The sequence below is a fragment of the Diabrotica virgifera genome, chromosome 8 (genome assembly GCF_917563875.1).
Source record: "Diabrotica virgifera virgifera chromosome 8, PGI_DIABVI_V3a".
NCBI lineage: Eukaryota > Metazoa > Arthropoda > Insecta > Coleoptera > Chrysomelidae > Diabrotica > Diabrotica virgifera.
In genome coordinates, this window is record NC_065450.1 from 195,488,031 (window position 1) to 195,502,676 (window position 14,646).

Sequence of the window (14,646 nt, forward strand, 5' to 3'; positions counted from 1 at the left end):
TAAAACATACCAAGGCAGTCTTATCCTGAGAAACACTGAATCCCATGTCATTAAACCAACCTGTTATCAAATGCATACATTCATTTAAGTCATCTAAACATTTCTCATATGAACCATGGCTGAAGTAAAAACATAAATCATCCGCGTATTGTATCATGTTGAATTTATCACCTACTAACGTATGCAGATCTGCAGTGTATATATTAAATAAAATAGGGCTCAATACAGACCCCTGAGGTAAACCGTTACATACTGTGTGTGGACCATGTAATACGTTATTATGATCACGTAAAAATATTTTTCTATTATGAAAGATACTTAAGATATTGGTACATACAGTTTTATTAATTCCAATTTTTTCCATCTTTTTTGATAAAATATTTAGGTCAACTACATCATAGGCCCCTGTTAGATCTATGAATAAACATAATGTATATAGGTTTCTGGAAAAACTTATTTGTATATCTGAAACTAAGTGACTCACCGCATCTATTGTTCCCCGTCCTCTGCGAAAACCATATTGAATGCTTGGTAAAAGGGATCTATATTCCACAAAATGTTCTAATCTAAACTTAATTAATCTTTCGAATGTTTTGGTCCCGCATGATATTAACGAGATTGGGCGGTATGATGATGGAATTTCTGGATCTTTATAAGGTTTAAGTAACAGACAAATTATAATATTTTTAAAGCAGTCATAATATTTTTGTTTCCTCCACCAGTCATTAAATAATTGCAAAAGAAAATTTTTAGCAGAATATGGTAAGTTATAAATTATTTTATAAGTAAAGCCATCTAACCCGGGAGCTGTGTTCCGACTATTTTTGATCGCTAAATCCAATTCGTCCATTGTGAAAGAAGTAGACAATTCATCTTCATGATTAAATGGGAATTTGTTAACTGATTTAACCACAAAATTAGAAGCAGAAGGAGGACCTATTTTGTTTAGTATTTCCTCTATTAATTTTTTTGAAAAAGGTTTTTTGGGACAATGAAAATTTTTATTATTTACAGCTTTAACGAACTTCCAAATTTCAGTTAGTGGTGTATTTTTATTAAGTTTATTTAGGAAGTTAATCCAGCTACAAAGTTGTTTGTTTTTAAATAAACGTTTAGCTTGGGCAGCTACGTTTTTATAAACTAAATAATTATTATGATTGGACAGAATTCTATAATTTTTTAAGGCCGTTTTCCGGTTTTCTACCATCTTACTACACTCCTGATCCCACCAAATTGGTCTTGGGGAAATGGGAGTAAAAGATTTTTTAACAGGCATAGACCGAGTCGCTGCATTGGAAATCATTTCGAAAAATGTTGATGCATTACTTGTGTTATTTTCAGTAAGTAACTGAGTAACATATTTTTCCAAGAGTGTTTGGAATAATTCCCAGTCTGCGCATGTGTCATTCCACTTAGTGGATGGGTTTATTGAAAAATTTGAAGGCTTAATTTGGATGTCGATAGCTATTGGGTAGTGGTCCGATCCCATAGTGTCATCTAAAACCGTCCAAGTTAATTTATCAACTAAAAAATGAGAGGTTAATGTTATGTCAACAGCTGAATGATTTCCACTAGAGTTAATTCTAGTGGGAGTACCATCGTTTAATACAACAAGGTCTAGATGATCTATTGCATCTACTAAAATTTTACCATGTCGATCATCAGGTATAGGTCCCCACCTATCATGGTGCGCATTAAAGTCTCCGCAAAAAAGAGTATGGGACTTGAACTGCTGAAATAATTGTAGCCAGTCGGTAAAATTGACAATCACGTCAGGTGGTCGGTAAATAGACACTATTGATAAGTTTATAGAAGGTAAAGTAATTGCGCACACTTCTAAATCTATGTTAAACGGCTGGATGATATTAACCTCTTTAAAACCGAGCCCTTGCGCTACAAAAATACCAACGCCACCATAACCATCAACTCTACATTTTTTAACTAAATTGAACCCTTTCAAAAAAAAGTTTTCGTCAGGCTTAAGCCATAGTTCTGATATAACAATGATGTCAATAGTTGTACTGTTAACAAAATTAATTAAACTTGCTTTATTTGATTTTAAAGATCTGCAGTTCCACTGCAAAATATATAGTTTGTCTTTTTTAATATTATGGTCAGGAATCGGGAAGGTTAATAATATTCGGATTCAGATCCACTAATATTAATGTCCATTCCATCTGTGTGATTGTCGGTATCAAACATATTATTAACAAATTCTCTTATATCTGATTCTGCAAAAGAAACTGGGCTAGACGGAAAACTTTTTCGAAGTTGTTTAACGAATGTAGATAGTATAAGTACTGACTTTTCTTTATAGTTCATATATTCGTCCCTATAAGGATTAGGAAGAACAGTATTAGCATTTGATTTTAATTGGGGGGTTTTTTTATTGGTGACATTTCTGTAGTGGGAGATAGTGGGGAAGGTTTTCGTTTTTTGGAAGTAGGAATATTTGTTTTGATAAAGGGTTTCCTTAATACGGCTGAAGAACTCTGAGAAGATGTTTGCCTTACTTCAGGCAATGGTGGAAAGTTGTTAATATTATTTAACACCGAGAACCTGTTATTCGTAATAATTTTGGCATAGGAAGGATTTACATACATATTTTCAGCTTCTTTAAAGGAAATGTTTTCCTGAGCCATAATATGTTTAATTTGTTTTTGTTTTGTGAAAATAGGGCATTTACGGGAGATTGAAGTGTGTTCATTGTTTTTACAGTAAATACAAACATTTTCTGATTGACACTCATCTTCCAGATGATCCAAACCTGTGCATTTTTTGCATCTGCTTTCTTTAGATTTGCACTGTCTGGCCGAATGGCCATAACGCAAACATTTAAAGCATTGGACAACCGGTTGTACATAAGGTTCTACTTGAAAGTTACAAAGATTAATTTGTATGTTTTGTGGGATTTCATTGCCCAGAAATTGTACTATAATCATTTGTCTGTTAACTAAACTGGAATTTCCGTCTGAGTCTATAATTTTTCTTTTCATTCTTTGAACGCTTACAATTTGTTTATTGGAAATGATGGCTTTTTGTAGATACTCCTCGGAGAAAGTCGTATCAACCATTCTGACGATGCCTTTTTTATGGGTGTAAAATTTAGGGATATATGCTACTAAGTTATTTTGATTTATAACATAATGATTTACTAGCGAATTAGCGGATTCCATAGTTTTAAATATGACTTTTACGCGGTTTATTCCTACCGATTTTATATCCTCCACTTGTTTACTTAATTTCTCCTCCGGGAGTATATAGTGACCAATTTTAATTGGGAAAAGCCTTCCAATATGTTTTTCTTTACTTTCCACGAAAACAAAATAAGGACCTTTATCGCCTGGTCTATAACGATTTTCTAAATCAATAATATTATTATAACTAGAATCAATATTTTCTTTTTCAGTATTGTTCGGACAATTATTTAAATTTAAATCGGGCGGTTTCCCGCCCGTATTTTCCCCCATGGTTTATAAAATATTAGAAATGTTTTTAAATAATATTTGTAAATAAAATATATAAATCGTAAAATCAAAACCAAACTCTTAAATATAAATAGGAAACAATAGTTGAAATACTAGGTATTTCAATTAAAATATAATTAGCAGGTAATATACTTATCTCAGCAAAAAGTAAAAATACCAGCACACGAATTTATGTCCGCACTATTAGACTGATGAATTCGAACTGAGTGAGAATTTTACTACACGTAATTTGCCGTGTAGGGGAAAGGCGGGCAAAATGGGGTACTTAAGGTTTAAATTGGGATTTAAAAAAAATCTGTAACTTTTAAGGTCTTAAAATAAGACAAATGTCATTGTTATAGTAGTAGCTATTTATTAATACAATTTGAATTTAAAAAAAGTCAAAGTTTTTTTTATTATATGAAAAAACAGAAACTAATGTAAATTGCCCCATTATGCCCGTCGTATAGGGTAAAATGGGGTACCAAATTGAAACCAAGAAAAGCCTATTGACAAAATTCGCATACAAGTACTACTTCATCATCATCTTCTACACCTGCACATGAATTTTTAGCCCATTTAAGGCAACTGGATCAGCTTGTCCATCCTTCTGTGGAATTTAAATAAAATTTTCCGCAGAACAAGTCAGTGTCACTATCTTCGCCCTCTGAATCTGACTCTACTTTTTTAGTTTTATTCAATTGCGATTTCTTACTCGTCTGTGATTTATTTTGATCATCGGCTATCTTACTTGGTATGGTAAAAGGGTAAAGACTACCAATAGGTATGGTAAAAAGGGTACCCCATTTTACCCTACCTATTGGTACCCCATTACAAGTTTTAATTTTTTAACATAATGCCTTTTACCATTCAAATGAAAATCTATCCAAAAAATTTAAACTTTCAAATCAAATGTCTAGTTATACTGCTGAGCTCATCGCAATTCTTCAAGCTTTGAGGTATATTAATATCCATCACAAGAATAAGTTTGTTATATTAACAGATAGCAAAAGTTCGGTAGACACAATAGTACAAACTAAATTATCAAGCACTTCATCAGTAGTAATTATAAAAATTTTAGAAACAATCCAGTTACTTACGAATACAGGTAAACAAATTTCTTTGGTTTGGATTAAGGCTCATTATGGAATTAACGGAAATGAAATATTGGATAGACTTGCCAAGGATGCTACTACAACAGGGGAAACGATAGAAGAACCATTAATGCCAGTCACTGATCTACGACAATGGTTTAAGAAAAAACAAATGGAGCAATGGCAACTGGAATATGATATCTCTCTTAAAGGTGTACGATTTCATGATATCCAACCAAAAATTTATAGAAAACCGTGGTTTAACGACATTACAAATCGGCACTTCATTAAAACCTTAAATAGAGCAAGGAACAAACATGGTTTATATCCAGTTCACAAAAATAAACTAGGGTTGGCCACTTCTCAAAACTGCACATGCGGGGAGTTGGGTACTTTAGAGCATGTGATTTTCGATTGCACAAACTTCCAGATGCTGAATCAACAGTTATATAAGAATCTACAAACAGTAGGAGTTACTCTCCCCACCAATTTAAATTCCATTTTATGTACACGAAATATTAATTTGTATAAAATTGTTTATAACCACTTAAAAAATATGAAAATTGATATTTAAAAAAAAATATATATTAAAAAAAAATTAAAAAATATATATATATAAAAAAAAAAAAAAAAAAAAGAAAAAAAAAAAAATAAAAAAAAAAAATAAATATTAAAAACAAAAAAAAAAAACAAAATAAAAAAAAAAAACAAAAAAAAAACAAAAAAAAAACAAAAAAATCACAAAGAAGGCCTAAACCTCCGCGAGGATGAATCGGGTTTAGGTCTTAGCGCGAAAGAAAAAAAAAAGAAAAAAAAAAGTTAATATCAATTAGTGGTTTAGTATAAGTATTTAGTAATAGTGTTTTATTAGTATGTATTTTTAATGTAATGTATGTAATATATGTTTGTGATTATTAAAATATAATGTATATCAGTTAAAATTAGGAAATTGTGTCTATGAAAATAAAAAAAAATTTTGAGCTGGCCAATTGGTTCAAACCAAGGTCATAAATCTAAACACACACACACACACACATAATGACAAACGAATACTCTAGAACACATTCACTGTTAGTTGTAAGTAATGATATTAAATAATAAATTGTTTTAGTAATACTAACGATGGATTATTTTTCGGCCGATATTATAACTTGGTTAACTAAAAACGCACATGTACTCTTCACAACAATCGACTAACAGTTAATTATATCTGCTTTATGACAGAAGGCGTAAACAGGCGTCTATAATATAATTTCATTAACGTCGTATAGATGGAGTGAGTGATATTGAAAAAAAAGGGGGTACCCCGTTTTAGACAGCTATCCCGTTTTGCCCGCCTTTCCCCTAAAGACAGAAACAGTAGGGATAGCCGTAAAATATATGCGAATTATATACCGATGGCCTTAAAGGAAAATATTTAGAGAAAGGACCCAGATACATTTATTTGGGATGTGAGCTAGATGAACAATGACACCGCAGCCTCAAAATAAAACGACGCATTGAGATAACCAGAAATGAAGATAACTTCAATAAGATGAAGACAGTATTATGCAATGGCAAACTGGGAATAGAAATTAGAACTAGAGTATTGAGATGCTACGTATTCTCTGTCCTCTTATATGGAGTTGAAGACTGGACAATTACGAACGCAACTGAAAAAAGAATTGCCAGATTTGAGATGTGGTGTTATCGAAGAACTTGGAAAATATCATGGACACAACACGTAATAAACACGGAAATATTAAGAAAGATGAAAAAGAAATAGGTACTCAACACTATGATCCAGGCAACCAAGTGACGTCAATAACGTCGAGGAAACGTCAGTTATTGGTTGAATATATACACGTGTTTGAACATTACGTCATATAGACGTCTTTTGTAGGTGATCGTAATGACGTTAAAATAAGTTTAAAAAACGTTTTTATTTCAGACAGACTAAGTCCGACGTCACAAAATTGGGAGGAGCTTAAATCTTATATTGACTCCAAACAATTTCGTTAATAACGTTAAATACAGTGGAACCTCGATTATCCGTCTCTCCATTAACCGTCACCTCTGTTAACCGTCAGGACACATACAGAAGTTGTATTGACTACATAGCAAAAGTTTTAATCTAAAAAAAATAAAAAAAAGTTAATTTGATTTGTGATGAGGACACAAACGGCTATCCATTGCTGACAGATAAAGAAATCGTTGAAATGGCAACAAAGGTGGACCAAACAGATTCAGAAGCTGACATAGACTTGGAATTTGATTGTAGCTATGTTGATGAACCTATTGTAACTGGCAAAGATTTGCGTAAATAATCTAGAGAAGCTGCATCGTATATGCAATAATTCATCGAGTGGTATTCTCAACAAGAAGAAGCCAATAAAGTAGATTGCATGATCTTCCGCCGATTAAGAAATTCAGCCGTCGCAAAATGTGAAGCAAACAAAGATTTCAGAATATTTTAAATTGATTCGGTTGTACGAATACAAATCCCTCTTATATTGTCAAACAAACCATACAAATGAAATTTGAGAGTTGTACTATGAATTGTTAATTTTTTTAATGTTCTGTTAACCGTCTTTTCGATTATCCGTCATACCCTTGGTCCGGTGCCCTGACGGATAATCGAGGTTCTACTGTAGTCATAAGAGATTTTTTCATTTATTTTTTACGTGCTTTGTGTGGTAAAATGAGACTTTTCATTTAGATATTTAGTTGAAGAAACGCGTTAATTAAGAGCAAACAGTAGCGATCAACAGGTATCAACAAACGCGGTCCAATATTGCGAAAGTTCTGCGAACTTTCAAAAGTGAGGCAACAGTGCGTCGGTAATTCGACACTGACAGTGACATTTATACTATCAAAAACAATAATTTTTATACACATAGGCGCGAAATGTTGCCAAGTCAGTGACGTTCGATTTCTTGTTATAAAAAAATCGATTTTTAGTAGTTCCAATGTGACACAAAATCTAGGCACGGGATAAAAAAGTTTATTTGAAGAAAGTTTATTTTTTGTCTTTCTTAATGGCGGTACAGGCTCCTTTTTGCAATATTTTATTTAGTTATAGAGTAATTTCCACATATTAACATATTTCTGAAATTGGGCTCTGTACCGCCATTCTTTATTATATTACGAATATGTGTGCCAAATTAAATATCTCGACAAAATATTCAAAATTAGAGCCGCAATCTTCGAACGCGTTTGTTGCTACCTGTTGATCGCTACTGTGAGCTCTTATAAGAGATTTTTATTCGTTTTTTGCTGAATGAGTTAGTTTAATGCAGTAATTCTTCTTGAAATCTTCTTGAAATTTTGAAATTATATGATTCTTTTTGATTTAGTGGATTACGTTAAACTAAGATATGCTGGATAATTTATTAATAAATTATTTATTAGTTTATACTTGTTTCAGTTTTGACACAGTAAGTATATCTACCTATACAGGGTGTCCCGAAAAGATTGGTCATAAATTATACCACAAATTCTGGGGTCAAAATTAGTTCGATTGAACCTAACGTACCTTAGTACAAATATGATCATAAAAAAAGTTACAGCCCTTTGAAGTTACAAAATGAAAATCGATTTTTTTCAATATATCGAAAACTATTAGAGATTTTTTATTGAAAATGGACATGTATCATTATTATGGCAGGAACATTTTAAAACAAAATTATAGTGAAATTTGTCCACCCCATAAATTTTATGGGGGTTTTGTTCTTTTCCCAAACTTTTGTGTACGTTCCAATTAATTTATTATTGTGGTACCATTAGTTAAACACAACGTTTTTAAAACTTTTTTGCCACTTAGTATTTTTTCGATAAGCCAGTTTTTATCGAGATGCGGCTTCTTTTGTAATATATTTACATAAAAAATTTATGGAGGTTTTGTTCCTTTAAACCCCCCAAATGTGTGTATACGTTCAAATCAAACTATTATTGTGGTACCATTAGTTAAACACATTGTTATTAAAACTTTTTTGCCTCTTAGTATTTTTTTGATAAGTCACCTTTTATCGAGATGTGGTTTGTTTTTCAAAATACACCTAAAAATGTAAATTATAAATACATTTTCAGATTATTACCAGGTGTCTATAATCGTACTTAACCATATACAAATATGTGGTGGATTCGAAAATTATTCAAAAAAGTGATAAAATTCTGATCGAAAAAGTACTAAGAGGCAAAAAAGTTTTAAAAACATTGTGTTTAACTAATGGTGCCACAATAATAATTTAATTGGAACGTACACAAAAGTTTGAGGGGGTTTAAGGGAACAAAACCCCCATAAAATTTTTATGGGGTGCACAAATTTTATTTTATTTTTTTTATAAGATGTTGCCGCCACAAGAATGCCACATATCCATTTTCAATAAAAAATCTCTAGGAGTTTTCGATATATGAAAAAAAATCGATTTTCATTTTATAACTTCAAAAGTCTTTAACTTTTTTTGTGAGCACTATTGTATATAGGTAAGTGAGGTTCAATCAACTTATTTTTGACCACAGAACCTGTGGTATAATTTATGACCTATCTTTTCGGGACACCCTGTATAAAAAGTGAAAATTCTAATATGTTACATTGAGGGTATGTATTGTAATTCTATACATTTTAGAGAGTATTCCATTTGGTGTTACTTTTAGCCTATGGGCTAAATTTAAAACAGTTAAATGAAAAAATTGCAATAACAACAATGCTCATACGAATATAATTATTGTGTATTTTTAAAACCATAAAATGAAAAATAAATCTAAAAAAACGACATAAAAACGTTTTTGATATCACGTATTTTGACGTCAATTATGGCGGGACAAATTCACGTGACTTTCGACGTCGAAAAAACGTGATAAACTGACGTGGTTTGGTGATAATTATGACGTATTTTCAACGTTTTGTAAACGTTATTTGCTTGCCTGGGGAAGGAAAAAAAATGAGCAACTTTGGTCTACATACTAAGAAATGAAAAATATGAGTTGATGTGATTGGTTATACAAGGGAAAGTGGAAGGAAAAAGAGGATCGGGGAGACGACGCACATCCTGGTCGAAAAATTTAAAGCAGTAGAGTGGAAAAACAACAATAGAACTCATCAGAACAGCTACAGATAGAGTAAAATGGGTCATAATGATCATTAATGTCCTTAAAGGATGGGGCACGTGTGGTGTTCCTTTCTGCATAACTATTATTGTTATTATTGTCATTATGTCATTCACTCATGTCAATGTCATGTCATTGTCATATCATTATATCACAGTTTGTCAATCATAATGTATGTACAATTTTAGTTTATTAAAACCTTTAATTCTCAAGGTTTTCATTATTACAATTTAATAAACTAAAATTTATTCAACAATGGATAAACTACTCAAGCCTGATCGACTAGACATCGATTCCAATTCAACAAATGCAACACAACTCTGGACACACTGGAAGAGAACCTTTCAAAACTTTCTAGAAGCAGCTAATGTTTCTGAAGACAAAGATAAACTGAATTTATTGGTGAATTATGTAAATCCTGTAGTATATGAAGCTATAGGTGAATGTACCACCTACACTGATGCAACTGCTACCTTAGAAAAACTATACATAAAACAAAAGAGTGAAATATTTGCCCGGCACACATTATCTACACGAAAGCAACAAGTGGGTGAGTCCATTGATCAATATTTACTAATCTTAAAACACTTAAGTAAGGATTGCAATTTTCAAGCAGTGTCTGCTGATAGAAATAAAGACGATTACATCAGGGACTCTTTTATTCGAGGTTTAAGTGCTTCAAATATTAGGCAAAGACTACTTGAAAGCGCCACTTTAACATTAGATCAAGCATATAATTCAGCCAGAGCTTTAGAAATGGCCCAACAACAATCAGATTCATATATTATGTCAAATTCTATTGTAAATTCTATTACTACTGATAACACCCTTCAGAATACTGCACACGAAACTGATCAAAACAACTCGACTAGCGCAGCTACCTTTTCAAAATGCTGGTTTTGTGGAAAAAGTCGCCATACTAGAGATAGATGTCCTGCTAAAAATCACCAATGCTCTTGTGGTAAATTCGGACATTTTGAGCAAGTCTGTAAAAGTAAGAATCAAAAACAAAAATCACATGTTCATAACAAAACATCTGCTGCTTTAGTTGGAATGCTATCTGCTGCTTCTCCGTCCTGTTTATCAAAAGCTATAATAAAAATTCATGTAAATAATTCTGAGGTTGAAGCTCTAGTAGATACTGGTAGTACAGACAGTTACATTTCAAATAGTATTGCCATTCAAAATCAACTACAAATATTCCCTACAAATTTAAATGTACAAATGGCTTCCTCATCTTTAAACTCTCCAGTTTGCGGCTTTTGCATTGTTAACCTAAAAATATCTGAACATACCTATAAAAATTTTAAACTTTATGTTCTAGAAAACCTATGCTCAGATGTCATAATTGGTCATGATATCCTTAATAAACATTCTGGAGTGCAGTTCAATTTTGATGGTAAGAAACCTCCAATTTCAATCTGTAATCTAACAACAGCAATTGTAAAACCATACCCACTGTTTGCCCATTTAACAGGAAACTGCAAACCTATCGCCGTAAAATCAAGACGCTATTCCTTTGAAGATTCCAAATTCATAGACACTGAAATTCAAAAATTATTGAAAGAAAATATTATTGAAGCAAGCAATTCTCCATGGAGAGCACAAGTACTAGTTACTAGTAATACAAATCATAAAAAACGTATGGTTGTCGATTATTCTTTAACTATTAATAAATTTACTGAACTAGATGCCTACCCTTTACCAAATCTCGAAATTTTAGTAAATAAAATTTCTCAATATGAATACTTTAGTTCAATCGATTTACGAAGTGCTTATCATCAAATTCCCATACTAGAACATGAGAAAATCTATACTGGATTTGAAGCATGTGGCAACCTCTATCAGTTTACAAGAATTCCATTTGGTGTCACCAATGGAGTAGCATGTTTTCAAAGAACGATTAACAACATAATAGAGAATGAAAGATTAACAGATACATTTGCATTCCTAGATGATGTCACTATTTGTGGAACAACAAAAGAACAACATGACAAGAATCTACAAAACTTTATGGAAATCGCAAGGAAATATAAATTAATTTTAAACGATGAAAAATCGAAATTCTGCATGACTCAAATTAATATACTTGGATATACTATTGAAAAGAAAACTATAAAACCAGATGCTGAAAGACTGCAACCCCTTATCAATTTACCAGTACCAACAAATATCACTTCATTAAGAAGAATTCAAGGAATGTTCGCCCACTATTCAAAATTCATACACAAATTTTCGGAAAAGATACATCCTATTGTCAATATCAAAGAATTTCCCTTAAATCAAACTCAAATATATGCCTTTGAAAAGCTGAAACAGGACATTGTAGAAGCAGTAGTCACTTCTGTTGATGAAAATGAAATATTTACAGTTGAAACAGATGCCTCCGAATTTGCCATTGGAGCTCAACTTACACAACAAGGAAAACCAGTAGCATTTTATTCAAGAACACTTTCAAAAACAGAACATAATCATTCAAGTGTTGAAAAAGAAGCTTATGCAATTGTGGAATCCATAAGAAAATGGAGACACTATCTTATGGGCCGACACTTTAAAATTATTACAGACCAAAGGTCAGTTGCTTTTATGTTTGACTTAAAATCAACATCTAAAATTAAAAATGAGAAAATAATGCGTTGGCGTATAGAACTGTCCTGCTATAAATTTGAAATTATTTACAGACCTGGGAATCAAAACATTGTTGCGGATACTCTTTCAAGAATATCTGCTGCTATTCACCCCACTATGTCAGATAAAAATTTATTCAATTTACATAACACAATGTGTCATCCTGGAATAACCAGATTCTATCACTGGATACGATGTAAAAATCTACCTTATTCTTTAGAAGATGTCAAACGAACTATCTCTTCTTGTCCAATCTGTGCTGAAATTAAACCAACATTTTACAAAAACAAAAGCACTTTGATTAAGGCTACAGCACCTTTTGACAGACTGAATATAGACTTTAAAGGACCTTTACCATCTAACAATCAAAATAAATATCTGCTGAATATTGTAGATGAATATTCAAGGTTTCCATTTGCATTCCCATGCTCAAATTTATCATCTTCAACAGTCATCAGTTGTTTAACTGAGTTGTTTACTACTTTCGGAACTCCTGCATATATTCACAGCGATAGAGGATCTTCATTCTTGTCTGCTGAGGTAAAATCATTCCTAACAAGTCATGGTGTTGCTTCCAGTCATACAACTCCATACAACCCTCAAGGAAATGGACAATGTGAAAGATATAATGGTATCATTTGGAAAACAGTTCAACTAGCAATTAAATCTAGAAATCTTCACATAAACCAATGGCAAGAGGTACTACCTGATTCTTTACATTCAATTAGATCTTTACTGTGTACCTCTACTAACTGTACTCCACACGAACGTATGTTTAATCATCCCAGAAGATCAACAAATGGTACATCTATTCCAACTTGGCTTAGTACTCCTGGAACTGTTTTCCTCAAGAAACATGTTAGAAATTCGAAATATGAACCTCTGGTGGAAGAAGTCCAACTCCTAGAAGCAAATTCAGACTATGCACATGTCAGATTACCAAATGGAAATGAAACCACAGTATCGGTCCGACACTTAGCTCCGAGAGGAAATACTTCCCTTTTGGCAGTAGATGAGGCAACTATTGAAGATAATGAAAAACATGTAGAAAACCAGTCCCCCATGATAAATCAAAACATGGAACCATTGAACAGTGTAGAAGAAATTAATACCATAGATAGTCAACTTCAACAACCTTTTTCTGCTCCTGGTGACGGTCCAACTACTTCAACTTCAGTTCCCCCAGAACTGATATTGCAAAAGCGAATAAGAAAGCCTCCTTCCCATTTACAAGATTATGTCAGAAACTAACAGCGTGGATGAATGTGGTGTTCCTTTCTGCATAACTATTATTGTTATTATTGTCATTATGTCATTCACTCATGTCAATGTCATGTCATTGTCATATCATTATATCACAGTTTGTCAATCATAATGTATGTACAATTTTAGTTTATTAAAACCTTTAATTCTCAAGGTTTTCATTATTACAGCACGACATGAAGAAGAAGAGAGAATGATTTGTTTAGAACAATTTAATGAAATTGGGTAACTCAGCAATTAAACTGATAATATAAATATCTGTTAAATAATGTTTCCCTTACTTTTAAGCGGGTATCTAAAACTTGTTTATACTTCTTTACTGTTGTTTCTCGTTCATCAGGCGATGGCTTATAGTCATCAGCTTCTTTCAGCTTATAGTATCCAACATTGTTCATGGCCTCTTGAAGAAACTTTTCGTCATCCGGATGGTTTTTGTTTGGATCAGGCCTTCGCGCCTTAAATTCTTCCCACTAAAAAATGGCAATACAAAGAAATGTAATTGAAATGTCATGTCGTTGTTAAACACGTTAGCTGTAGCATGAAATGAAAAACAAAAACATTTTTTTGTTGCCATCTGAAACAGTGGCGTACAAAAGGACAGTTTTAACTTTGAAATAAATTGTATGCTGGCTATATTTTTTTTATAGCAGTAAATACATCTTTTCCAACCACTTCTTTAGCATTTATCGTCAATCTTCTTTTATTTTTCACTACTTTTCTTCACTTATCCTTTCCTGGAAGGGGAACTGTTATCTGTAATTTCCAAAAGCGACTAAAATTTCTTCAAATTTTTAATATGGGATGCATCAGTTTGTATATGACGAAGGCAATTATTAACTACAATGGTTGATGATGTCCAAGCTTTTTTTTTTAAATCATAAGCATGTCTAAATCCCATTTTTAACAGATTGTGGTTGGGATATAATACATCTTTCAACTGTTCTACAATTCAAAAATATATTATTTATATCTTAGTTTAAAACTACTTCATCATAATTTAGTTCGCTACAGTAGGCGTACCTATCTTAAAAGTTGGTAAACGGCAGCTAACGTGTTATAAATGCAACATACATTTTCTAAAATCTTGTATGGACCGGTATCTTTAA

General features: G+C 32.2%; 1 protein-coding gene across 1 annotated transcript in view; it reads right to left on the bottom strand.

Annotated features, from left to right (window-relative positions):
* The window catches only part of LOC114340030 (cilia- and flagella-associated protein 44), a 120,940-nt gene that overhangs the window by 56,146 nt on the left and 50,148 nt on the right, over window positions 1-14,646 (bottom strand). Inside the window, exon 19 of the mRNA XM_050659667.1 lies at window positions 13,822-14,010. Within this exon, the coding sequence (XP_050515624.1) occupies window positions 13,822-14,010 (189 nt within the window). The remainder of the gene's footprint in view (window positions 1-13,821; window positions 14,011-14,646) is intronic.